Raw genomic sequence first — 13,577 nt, 5'->3', positions numbered from 1 at the left:
CACTAGTTTTGTAGTTGGTATTGGAGTTTGGATAATTAGTTTTGTTTGATAAGTTTCATTATTGATTAAGCTTTGTTAATTAGCTATATTATGTATTTCATGATTTCTCCTTTTCTATTCTATACTATTAGTATGTCAGGCTAGATTAAATAAGGGTAGGGAGATAAATTATGCATTGGATTATTGTATTGTGAGAATAGAATTGTTATAATTATTGGGTATTATGTTTATGTCTTGATTGAATTGATAATTTGGTTTATTGATATGAACTAGTCGAATTATATTTTAGACCGGCCATCTTTAGTATAATTTGTTAGTTTAATTGCTAGAGTACTACCGTGTGATACGTAATTGTCCGGGTTAGTATTCCTTAGTAGCACTTAGGTATTTGATAGGTGACTGAAACTTGTCCGATATCTAAGATTATCAACCCTTTGAGTTGCACAAGTCCGAGCTTGTGAGACTCGTGGCTTAAGTTAACTACTTCCTTGTTATTAATGCGGCTAATTAATCGAGTCTAGAGAGCTTGTTCTAGATTATTAGTTAGTTAGACAATATTCCGAGAGCTCGTTTGGTATATATGCAATTAAGGGAAGTTTTGAATGCTTGTTTGTGTTCCTTGGTTAACATTAAGATATAAATGTAATTCGTATAATTCGATGAGCAATAATTGATACTCCAATGCTATAATACATCTCCCGATTCCCTATTTCATTATTTTTGATTTTATCGTATTTTAATTTTTATTAGTTTACTTCTCCGTGCTTTATTTGTTATCTAGTTAGTAGTTTATTTATTAGATCATATCATTGTTTCTTCAAAACAGGGGTTTCTAACTTACACAAGTAATAATTTGATAATCCAATTCTCTGTGGGATCGACCCTAGCTTACCCTACTACATTTTAGGAAGTTTTAGTTAGGTTTATATTTGGTAGACACGCGACAGTCGTACCAAATTTTGGCGCCGTTGCCGGGGAATTGGCGCTTTATTTTATTATTTCTTGTGTTTTTCTAACTGTTCTTACTAACTTGTCACCTAGTTCCTTGTTCTTGTATGTGTGACAGAAATTTGAAACATCAAAGATTGAGAAATTTTGCGCCAAGGAACCAGGGACTTATAATTCATCCTTTTTCTACTCTTCCTGTAGCTAAAAGGACTCGTGCTCATATACTAGAGCAAGCTCGTCATATTCCGTTACCGCACAGTGAAAGTTCATCTTCGGACGAGGAGGGTGAATATATTTTTGAGATGGGTGATCAAACACTAAGCAGCTTGCAGCTCCAACGTTTGATCCAAATTTATTGTGCATAGTAGACGATGAGGCAGAAATTGAGATCAAGCCGGGGTTGATTAGAGCTCTTCCCACATTTTCAGGTTTCCGTAATACTAACTCCTTGGGTTCAGTTCACATGAATGAGGCTAGCAGATTTTTGAAGGAATTTCACATAGCATGTGCGGGGATGAAACCGGCTGGTGTCACCCTCGACCAGCTCAAGTTAAAGGCATTTCCTTTTGCCTTGTCTGATGCTGCCAAGGAGTGGTTATTTGAAGTACCTGCTGGAACCATCACAACATGGGATCAAATGCTAAAAGTATTCGCAGAAAGATATTTTCCAGCATCTTTGATAGCCAATATCAGGAAAGAAATATGTGGAATTCGACAAGACGATGCAGAGACACTTCATGAGTACTGGGAGCGTTTCAAGAAACTATGTGATAGTTGCCCAAACCATCAGATCAGTGAGCAATTATTAATACATTACTTTTACGAAGGACTCAGAGAGACAGACAGGAATCTAGTTGATGCAGCAAGTGGTGGAGCACTGGTTGACAAAACACCCGCAGAGGCAAAGAAACTGATTGCAAACATGGCTGCAAACTCTCAGTATCGAGGAGGTCGAAATATCACGTCCACCTCTATACGTCAAGTTAATGAAGTGGTGAGTTCTAACCTCGAGCAACAAGTAGCTAAACTCACTTCCTTAGTGGAGCGAGTAATGATCGAAAAAGGGCAAGAAAAAGTATGTGGCCTTTGTTCAATGGTAGGACACCCAACTGATATGTGTCCTACTCTGCAAGAAGAAGAAGTGAATTCGATTGGTGGTGGTCAGGGGCAGCAAAGACGTTATGATCCATTCTCTCAGACTTATAATCCGGGGTGGAGAGATCATACAAATCTGAGATATGGTAATGCTCAGTAGTAGGCAGTCAACTCTAACCTCAGACCACCAGCTTTCCAGCAACAGCAAGCTTCTAATCCTCCACCTGGGTTTCATCAGCAACCACAATATCAGCCGCGACCTCAAAATCAACAAGTTTCCCAGCCACAATCTGGTAGCATGTCTCTGGAAGATATTGTGAAGGCAATGGCTGACAACACTTTGCATTTCCAGCAAGAGACATGAAGTGGTCTAAAGAACTTGGAGAACCAAGTTTCTCAGTTAGCTAACACAGTGGGAAAGCTCCAAGCTCAGAACTCTAACAAGCTTCCGAGTCAGCCAGTGAGAAATCCAAAGGAGAATGCGAGTGCAATCTCCCTTAGAAGTGGCAAGCAATAAGAGGTTCCAGCGAAAAAGACTGAAAGGCTGGCAGCACACCAAGAGGAACAAGAGACTATTGTTCCAGAGCAAGATAAGCAGCCCACTAAGGTAAGAGATGTTATTTCTCCTAATACTGATCAGTTTAATTCTTCTGTTCCATTTCCTAGCAGGTTATCATCTAAGAATACGAAGAGAGAGCAAGAAAAGGAGAAAGAGACCCTGGACATTTTTCGCAAGGTTGAGGTAAACATACCTTTACTGGAAGCTATAAGACAAGTGTCGCGGTATGCAAAGTTTTTGAAGGAGTTATGCACTAACAAGAGGAGATTGAGTGGAGATGAAAAAGTCAGTGTAAGTGAGAATGTGTCTGCTGTTTTACAGAGGAAAGTTCCTCCAAAGTGCAAGGATCCAGGTATTTTTACTATACCATGTAAAATAGGTAACACGAGATACGATAAATACATGCTAGATTTAGGAGCTTCTATTAATGTCATGCCTTTATATATCTATAAAGCTCTGAACTTAGGACCTTTGAAAGACACTCGAGTGATTATTCATCTTGCTGACCGTTCTAATACATACCCTGTAGGAGTAGTTGAGGATGTTTTAGTGCAAGTGAATGAACTGGTATTTCCTGCTGATTTTTATGTTTTAGATATGCCAAATGATGAATCCCCTAGTGCAGCACCTATCTTATTAGGAAGACCTTTTCTGAAAACATCTAGAACTAAAATTGATGTTCACAGTGGGGTGTTGACCATGGAATTCGATGGGGAGGTTATCCGGTTTAATTTATTTGATGCCATGAGATATCCCTCTGATTGTGAATCTGTTTCTAGTATAGATGTCATTGATGCACTAACTGAGCAGGTATTCTTTCTCTCTGGTCATGATGGGTTAGATGTTGTTTTGACTGCGCCTATGGAAAAAGAAAAGTATACTGACTTGCAGGAACATTTTGAGCTTAAGGGGGAAGTTAAGGAAGCTTTTTCCTCTCTGGAAATACTTCCTGATAAGCAATTAAGGTATGACAAACGGTTTATGCAGTTACCTGTCACTTCTAACAGATTGTTACCTTCTATTGTACAAGCCCCTGAAGTGGAACTAAAGCCACTGCCAGACCATCTCAAGTATGCATTTTTGGGAGAAAATGACACTTTGCCAGTCATAATCGCGAGTAATCTAACTCCGAATCAAGAGCAAAAGCTGGTGCAAGTTCTGAAGGAACATAAAACAACTCTAGGGTGGACAGTTGCTGATATAAAAGGAATTAGCCCCTCTATGTGTCAGCATAGAATCTTATTAGAAGAGGGAGCTAAACCCGTGAGACAAGTGCAGCGACGACTTAATCCACCTATGATGGAAGTGGTGAAGAAAGAAGTAATGAAGCTTCTTGAAGTAGGGGTGATATACCCTATATCAGATAGCCCATGGGTCAGTCCCTTGCAAGTGGTCCCAAAAAAGTCAGGAGTCACAGTGGTGGAAAACGATAAGGGAGAAATGGTTCCCACCCGAGTACAGAATGGGTGGAGAGTTTGTGTAGATTACAGAAAACTCAATTCTTTGACTCGAAAAGATCATTTTCCCTTACCATTTATTGATCAAATGGTAGAACGTCTTGCTGGTCATGCTTATTACTGTTTTCTTGACGGTTTTTCAGGTTATGTGCAGGTCCCTATAACTCCGGAGGATGAAGAAAAAACGACGTTCACATGCCCGTACGGCACGTTTGCGTATCGTCGTATGCCATTTGGACTGTGCAATGCTCCAACGACTTTTCAGAGATGTATGGTAAGCATCTTTTCAGATTACTTTGAAAATTTCATAGAAGTTTTCATGGATGATTTCACTGTACATGGAGATTCTTTTGATAGATGCTTAGAACACCTCACTTTGGTCCTTAAACGTTGTCTTGAAACTAACCTTGTGCTTAATTCTGAAAAATGTCATTTCATGGTTCAACAAGGTATAGTTTTAGGCCATATTGTGTCGTCTGAAGGAATAAAGTTGATAAAGCTAAAATAGATCTTATTTCTTCTCTGCCTTACCCCACCTCTGTGCGGGAAGTTCGATCTTTTCTTGGCCATGCAGGGTTCTATCGCAGGTTTATCGAAGGATTCTCGAAGATTGCGCAACCACTATGCAAACTACTCCAAAAGGATGTGGAGTTCCACTTTGATGAGGCCTGTAAGCAGGCATTTGACAAGCTGAAAGACAAGTTGGTCACTGCCCCTGTTCTACAACCTCCTAACTGGGAGCTCCCATTCGAGCTGATGTGCGACGCTTCTAACTATGCTGTAGGGGCAGTGCTAGGCCAGCGAGTTGGAAAAGTTCCCCATGCCATCTACTATGCCTCAAGGACTTTGGATGCAGCTCAAGCTAATTATACTACAACCGAGAAAGAACTTTTAGCTGTAGTTTATGCTTTAGACAAATTCAGGTCTTATTTATTGGGTACTAAAATTATTGTGTTTACTGATCATGCAGCGCTGAAATATTTATGGTCAAAGGATGTATCCAAACCTAGGCTAATACGTTGGATTTTATTGCTTCAACAATTTAATGTTGAAATAAAAGATAAAAAAGGTTCTGACAATAGTGTTGCTGATCACTTGAGCAGGTTAGTTATTGAAGCTGATGAAGGTCACGCCCCAATCAATGAAGAGTTCCCCGATGAGCAACTTCATGCCTTGAACTCAGGAACTCCGTGGTATGCTGATTTGGTGAATTTTCTAGCATCTGGGAAGTTTCCAGCCAGCTACACCAAGGCACAAAAGGACCGGATGCGTAGTATAGCAAAATACTACATATGGGATGACCCATACCTCTGGAAATACTGTGCTGATCAACTAATCAGAAGGTGCGTACCCGATTCTTAAATTCTGTCTATACTAACTTTCTGCCATTCTTATGCATGTGGGGGACATTTTGGACCAAAGAGAACCGCACGCAAGGTTTTAGAGAGTGGATTCTACTGGCCATCCATATTTAAAGATGCATATGAAATCTGTAAGGCATGTGATAGTTGTCAAAGAACAGGTACACTAGGTCCTAGGAATGAAATGCCCCAAAATCCTATCTTAATATGTGAAATCTTCGACGTTTGGGGTATGGATTTTATGGGTCCCTTCCCCTCTTCTTTCGGTTTTCAATATATTTTGCTTGCTGCCGATTATGTCTCGAAATGGGTGGAAGATATAGCCACCCGTACTGATGATTCTAAAGTTGTTGCAGAATTTTTGAAATCAAATATTTTTGCTAGATACGGATTCCCAAGAGCCATCATCAATGACAAGGGGACACACTTTTGCAATAAGACAATAGGAGCTCTCTTGAAGAAGTATAATGTGTTTCATCGAGTGTCCACTGCATATCACCCACAAACAAATGGACAGGCAGAAGTCTCCAATCGAGAAATCAAGTCCATTCTAGAGAAGACTGTGAATCCAAACAGGAAAGATTGGAGTCTCCGCCTCAACGATGCTCTGTGGGCATACAGAACAGCGTATAAAACTCCGATCGGGATGTCTCCTTACAGGCTTGTGTTTGGTAAACCTTGCCATCTGCCAGTAGAATTGGAACACAAAGCCTTTTGGGCCGTGAAACAATGCAATATGGAAATGGATGCAGCGGGGGAGCACAGGAAACTTCAATTGCAAGAACTTGAGGAAATCCGAAATGATGCTTTCGAGAATGCGAGAATTTACAAGGAGAAGACCAAGGCATTCCATGATGAGCGCATAACACGAAAGACATTTACAGTGGGGCAGAAAGTTCTCTTGTACCATTCTCGGCTCAAACTATTTCCTGGTAAACTCCGTTCTCGATGGGTGGGACCATTTGTTGTCACAAAGGTGTATGAGCATGGTGCAGTGGAGATTCGCAGTGAAGATACGGGGAAGGAATTCAAGGTGAACGGCCATCGACTCAAGCCGTACTATGAGGGTCATCAGGTCCAAAACGTTGAAGTGATGGAGCTAGAAGTTCCAAATTATGACAACTAGGGCAATGTGTGACTTAAACTTGGGGGGGGGGGGAGTGAGTTATGTTTGGTATGGTATTGAGTCTGGCAGTCTGTGTCGACAGTGCTTTGCTTATGTTCTTAACAATATTCACTCTACTATGCTTAACTTTGGCTTATAGGCTTGTATATATGCAGATTTTTTTTTTTTTTTTTTTAAAAAAAAAAAAAACATGGCTCTTTGAACAATTACAAGCTGATGGAAGTCAACGTTGTAGTGTTGTAATAAGAATGAAATGATTTAGGCATAAAGGCATTTGCACCAAAATAGCCAAAAAGCTTACATGATCCACTAATCAAACAATTTGAGCCTTATTGACCTATTTTTCTGGTTATCTAATTCAAATACCATTGATCTGAAAAAATTAACCCAGATGTTTACCTTCTCTTGGATTAGTAGAGCAATGCATGTGTAAAGTGGATTATCAGTGTGGCAGTGTTTTATTCTAATTAATGTTTCATATTAAAGGCTCTGCGTACCAATGTATGGGATAAAAAAAAAAAAAGAAAAAAAAAAGATCAGAACCCATAAATGTACGTGTGGTGTTTAATGTATCGTAGTTGAGTAACTCGAGTTAGTAAATCAGTAGGGGTTTCTTCAAACCTAGTGCCTTGGGACAACTGGACCGGGAGTTATTGGTTGAAAGCTCGTTACATGGGTTTCTTGACAGATACATAGCATTTAGAGTCATGAAACAAAATAAAAGGAGGGAAAGTCATGAAGCTCCAAAAGTTATAAGAGGTGTGATTTTATAGTTTATGTATTAATTCTTGAGGCTCTACTAGTCATAGAGTTTTTTTTTTATCATCACATTCCTTAAAATATGACGCACCTTTATCTACCTTAACCCCTGCATCCTTTTATAAGTCCTAATAATCCTTCAAACTACTTCACCACATTGTTGATGCAAAGTAGGCTGTGATTGGTCTAAGAGCTGGTATTTGATTTCTAATCTCATAAATAAGTTTCCAGCAATATAGAGTACTTGTTACAACATGTTAGCCTGTTATATTATATATTGTTATATCAAGAGTTCTAACTCCTTTGTGATTTCATGTCTTTGCTTGAGGACAAGCAAAATTACTTATCCATAAGCGCAATGGTCTTGGTCACCCTATGCATCACAAGCTCACCACTAAAACCGGAATCGGAACTAGCAGGACCACCAAGCAACTTAACACCACTCAAAGGTCGAGCAATATTAGGTTGAAAGACACCCACAAGCTTGCTTCGAGGGTCTTCTGTAGCCTAGAAAACTTCAGTTTTTTCCACGTTAAGATGTAACCCAAAACGAGGTCCTTCCTCCATAAGCAACTACAGAACATTCCCCACCACCAACGTGTCATCAATAACAGTGCCGTCATCCAAATACCAGGCCTGAAGACATACATCAAAATTGTCCCTAATTTTACACACCAAGGGTTGTAAAACCAAAGCAAAAAGAAGAGGACCAAGGGGAACACCCTGCTGCACCCCCTGAGATGACCATAAGGTGTGGTCCCCATAATACAATCTAGCTGGATTAGAATAGCAGAATTCAACCCATCGCGAAAGGCCCAGAGAACGACGACGAACTTCACGTAACATGACCACACGATCAACTAGATTGAAGACATTTTGAAAATCCACCAACAACATAGAAAGACCAACATCCGAACCACGATCCTCAATGAACCGATTTACAGCATGAAGAATCGCCTCACCTCCCGAAGAAACCCCAACACCAAATTGGAGACCATCAAAGTAACTTCTTAAAGACTAGCTAACCATAACAGCACCGACCTTCGAAACCAGACGCTACCAAACAGTACCCACAACTATAGGACGAATACCACCACCAAGCTTGACCGGTGGAGTAAGAGGAGCACTAGCAATATACTCTCCTAGTTCCGGAGGACACTTTCTAGCTAGAAAGAGATTAACCACCCCGCAAATATAGTCAACTTACTCATCTAATACAGCCACAACAGCACCACTCAAACAATCTATAAGGTGCTGAGCACGTAAATCGTCCCTACCACAAGATGTGCAACGTGGAAAACTCTTAATCTGATCTAAAACAACATCAGAAGTAGGTAACGAGATGAAGGCCATCAACAGGTATATCAGGCACGGATGGAGCTGGAGAAGTAGGGTGTTTAGACTGTAAATCCGCGTGAGTGGCGTCATTATAAGGAGGAACACCCTGAAGAAGAAAGAACATGAACTGCAGTAGTAAAATGCCCTACACAAATCTTCCTAAGACACTGCTTGATATTACGCTCCTCCAAATCAAGGTCCTCATCACCAACCACTGATAAAGTAGGAGAATCCTCTGCCAAAGTATCCCTCACAAGCTCCAAATTACCACCTTGTGCACTGCAAGAACAAATAGCACGGGAAATACTCTCTTCTTGATGCCGATGTTTTACCGAAGACCTAGACTTAGAGCTGCTCCGCAAACGAAAGGTTCTAAGGGTGCAAAGAGGTAACACAAACAAAGAGACCCAACTATAAATGTCATCAAGCCTAGAGATCACCTTATCAAGGGCACCTTTCAGAACCCGAGAAAACCCCAAACGACACTTGGGAGGTATAAATTTCACAGTACGAAACCCCTTAGAGAACAAACAATCAAGGAGAACCACATCAAAACCACAATGTTGATCTTGCACCAAACTACCTATGCGTCCAAGCTGAGCCGGGGAAGAGGGAGCTTGGGCTTGGAGAAACCATGAAGCACAAAACAAACAATACCATCACCTGCATCCAGGGGTGACACAATCTCACTCAGACTATGACGACACTTAGTACGATGCGTATGCGTTTTGTAGCAAACCCTACATAACCAAATCCCCATACGCGAAAAAGTAACTTCAGCCTCAGTATAAACGCCTAAATTTGAAGAAAGAGAATGCCGTGTGATATCCAGCACACAAGTACAAAAATGACGATCACACAGATGCTTGATAAGAGAACTTTTAGTAAGACCATTGCCACTTCCATCTTGACAACCACTAAGACCCACAAAGGGGCAACGAAACTTCACCCGAGTAGCCAACATAGCTACACACAACCACCACCAAAAACCACTAGCAAAAACACCTTGAAACACCAACAAAAACCAATACAAAGCAACCCAAAATAGCAAGAAACAAATCACCCAAAACAACAAGCAACAAAGCACCCAAAACAACCGTTCAATAACGCCAAAACAACACCAAAACCAGCCCCATAAACTGCAACAAAGCCGCCTGTAATTACACCTAAAAAACGGCAGAAATCCGCTGGTGTAACGGTAGAGAACAAAGGTCGTCGCCGGACCAAATAGCGCTGGAAAATCAGCCTGCAAGCTGCCACAAGAACGCCCAAAAACAGCCCCCTAACGTCGCTTGCAATGCGACCTGAAAAAGCCTGGAAATTGACCAGAAAACCGGTTGAAACGGTGGCTAAAAACAGCCGGAAAACGACCACAAAACTCCTGTAAAACAGCCCAAAACACGAACACAGAACACGTCCACAAAACGCCTGCAAATAGCCACAAAACATGACCACAAAACGCCTACAAACAGTCGATAAAACGAAGGCAATATGACCGTACAAACAGTCACCAGGAAACCATTGGAAAGTCGCCTGAAAACCGCCGATAAAAGCCTTAAAAACGCCCTTCAATACTAGACCAAATAAGCCCGATTCCACTTGAATTTCGCTTAGAAATTGTACCTTAAAAATGCCGGACCTAAATGCATAACCACCGAGGTCTTGATCTCGCCGGAAAAGCACCCCTAATCGCCGGAAAAGGGAGCTTGCGGCTTAGAGAGACCATGAAGCATAAAACAAACAATACTATCTCCTTCATCTGGAGGTGACACAATCTCACTCGGGCTATGACGACACTTAGTACGATGCGTATGCGTTTTGTAGTAAACCCCACATAACCAAATCCCCATACGCGAAAAAGTAATTTCAGCCTCAGTATAAATAGCTAAATAAGAAGTAAGAGAATGCCGGGTGATATCTTGTGCACCAATACAAAAATGACGATCACAAAGATACTTGATAAGAGAACTTTTAGTAAGACCATTGCCACTTCCATCTTGACAACCACTAAGACCCATAAAGGGACAATGAAACTTCACCCGAGTAGCTGACATAACCACACACGTCAAATATACCACCTTAAATATTCCACCACACCAATCAAGCTGCCACCACACCAAACCAGAATAAGTAGCCAAAAACAAAACCAAAAATGAACCTTGAACCACACACGTCCAGACCCCACCTCAATTATGCTACCACACCAAACGCATTGCCACCACCAAAACGCCCAACCATCGCCTTAATAATGTCAGAAAACTGACCCAAACCGCCTGAAACCAGAAACACCGCCGGAACCTGCTGTAAACTGCCTCAAACCAGCAGTTAAACCTCCAACCGATCGCCTGCAAACAGCCCAAGTAAAGCCCGAAGAACGCAATACAAAAACCGTTGGATAACCACCTCGCCGAATTAAACGCTTGAAAATCGCCTAACTGCTATCTCAACACTAGATCCGACCAAACGCCGTTGAAAGACGCCCTAATTTATCTCGAAACCGCCAGAGAAAAACGTCCCAATAAAGCCTGAATTGAACCCCAAAAAATTTGATGATGCTGCCGGTAAATGGGTCGCTAGTCGTCGATAAAGCCGTTGGAAAATACGATGAAACTGCTGGAAAAGGGTCATGGTAACCACCATGCCGCCTAGCTCTAAACACCCCTATACGAGAGAAAAAACGACTATTATATTTAAAAAAAAACAAAGTTATAAAACTTATAGAAAATTAGTGGGAAGCCGAGACACAATCTGAGCCCTCACTCCTCTAGCTATAGTAAAGCCTATCCCAGTGAAAATAAGAGCAGCAGCACGTGCTCCAATGTCCTGAGTCGCTGAAATCTTCTGAACCCTCTTCAACAACACAACAACCTCCTTCTCTAATTCTCCAAGCGAAGAAAAAGAGAAGGGGAGGAAAACATATCCAATTGTCCGACAACTAGATTCGAACTTGACCCGCTTTCGATTAGCCGCATCATCCACAACCCGTCCAGGAACATAGTTAGATAGTCCAGTCTGTGTCAAGGATAAGACCCTGTCAACTCAACACGTACATCGCATCTATGGTCCTAGGAATAAAGCAACACATCTGCAGGTCTGAGAGCCCCGTCGTTTCCTCCAGACAACCCAATGTCAGCCTCCTTTCTAGCTGAAATCCCAGATCTATAGCAAACATCAACAAGGGTATCCTGAACAATATTATGCCGATTATAATACCCAATACCAGCACATGACACCGCGTGATCACCGACCCCAGGAAAAACCCTTGATAAACAGAACACGGCGTTGAGACAAAGAACAATGGAACACCCAACTGATAGCACAACACACATCGGTATGTCTTAGCGTTCATCGTCTGACTCAACCCCGAAGTAGGGACCACCCGAAGCCAAGTAGAGGTGTGATCTCTCTGCTGTGATTTCCACGATGCAGATTGCCCAGGAGATAAAGAATAAGTGGATTTTGCAGAAGCGGTAACCTTTGTGAATTATATACCTACCAATATATGAGTTTAGGGGCAACGACCACACTAGGATTACTCTAAAAGTCAGACTCCACCGTTCCATTAAACAAACTCAACGCATCTTCAAAGGCTCGTCCATGACCAACAATGCTAGTATGCCATAAAAGCTTTGTCTGCAACCTAGCAAACTGTAACCGAGAAGCAAGAAAAGCCTAATGACGAACATCACCTGCGGAATAATCACTAAGCCCTCCAAACGCAAATGGTAAGATGGCAAGCCGCCACTTCCAATCGCCATACCCAGACCGCGAAGCCGTAATGATACGCTCCAATGAAGATCGAAGAGCCCCGTCGAATGTGCGCTAAGCCGCCTCAAAAGTACTAGGAGGACAAGTACGCAATATAAAGTAGAGTTTATAAACTCCGATACATGCCCTAAGTAACAATAGCACACATTAAGGATCATTAAGCATAGCAACCTTATTCATAAGCGCAATGGTCTTGGTCACCTTCTGCATCACAAGCTCTCCACTAAAATCGGAATCAAAACTAGCGAGACCACCAAGCAACTTAACACCGTGCAAAGGTCGAGAAATATTGTGGGAAAAGACACCCACAAGCCTGCTTCGAGGGTCTTCTGTAGGCCAGAAAACTTCAGTTTTTTCCATGTTAAGATGTAACCCAAAATGAGTTCCTTCCTCCATAATCAACTGCAGAACCTTCCACCAATGTGTCACCAATAATAGTGTTGTCATCCTAATACCAAGCCTGAAGACATATATCAAAAGTGTCTCTGATTTTAAACATCAGGGGTTGTAAAACCAAAGCAAAAAGCAGAGGACCAAGAGGATCACCCTGCTGCACCCCTTGAGACGACCGTAAGGTGTGGTCCCCATAATACAATCTGGCTGGATTAGAGTAGCAGAATTCAACCCATCGCGAAATGTCCGGACAACGATGACGAACTTCACGTAACATGACCTCGCGATCAACTAGATTGAAGGCATTTTGAAAATCTACCAACAGCATTGAAAGACCAACATCAGAACCGCGATCCTCAATCAACCGATTCACATCATGAAGAATTGCCTCTCACCACCTGAAGAAACCCCAATATCAAATTGAAGACTATCAAAGTAATTTCCCAAAGACTGGCCAACCATAACTATAATACCCCGTATTTTTGAAAGGTATTTTAGTCTCGTATTTTGACGTATTTTTCTAAATTAATTATTTTTTTCTAAAGAGTATTTTAGTTTTGGAGCCAAAATGATATTTAAATTTTGGCGCCTAAATCATTTGTCTTATTATTTTACAAAACTAATTAAATTGGATAATCCAATAAATGAAACTATTTTATACTTATGTTATAAATAGTATTTTTTATTTCTCAAATTAAATAGCTAAACCGAAATTTTATCAATTCGGTAGATTAATTAAATTGTAGTTTCGATTTTCATAGAATAAAAATCTA

At 41.2% G+C, this 13,577-nt stretch overlaps 1 protein-coding gene across 1 annotated transcript; it reads left to right on the top strand.

Annotated features, from left to right (window-relative positions):
- The first annotated feature begins 1,411 nt into the window (after positions 1-1,411).
- Positions 1,412-2,203, top strand: LOC110727011. Its single transcript, XM_021906547.1, has one exon. It carries the CDS (start codon positions 1,412-1,414, stop codon positions 2,201-2,203), a length of 792 nt encoding a protein of 263 aa, XP_021762239.1.
- Positions 2,204-13,577: the final 11,374 nt, after the last annotated feature.

The sequence above is a fragment of the Chenopodium quinoa genome, unplaced genomic scaffold (assembly GCF_001683475.1).
Source record: "Chenopodium quinoa cultivar QQ74 unplaced genomic scaffold, ASM168347v1, whole genome shotgun sequence".
Taxonomy (NCBI): Eukaryota; Viridiplantae; Streptophyta; class Magnoliopsida; order Caryophyllales; family Amaranthaceae; genus Chenopodium; species Chenopodium quinoa.
This window is presented reverse-complemented; position numbering and strand designations above follow the sequence as displayed.

Coding starts and splice junctions, on each gene's coding strand:
- LOC110727011 (XM_021906547.1), top strand. CDS start 1,412: ATGAATGAGGCTAGCAGATTTTTGAAGGAATTTCACATAGCATGTGCG.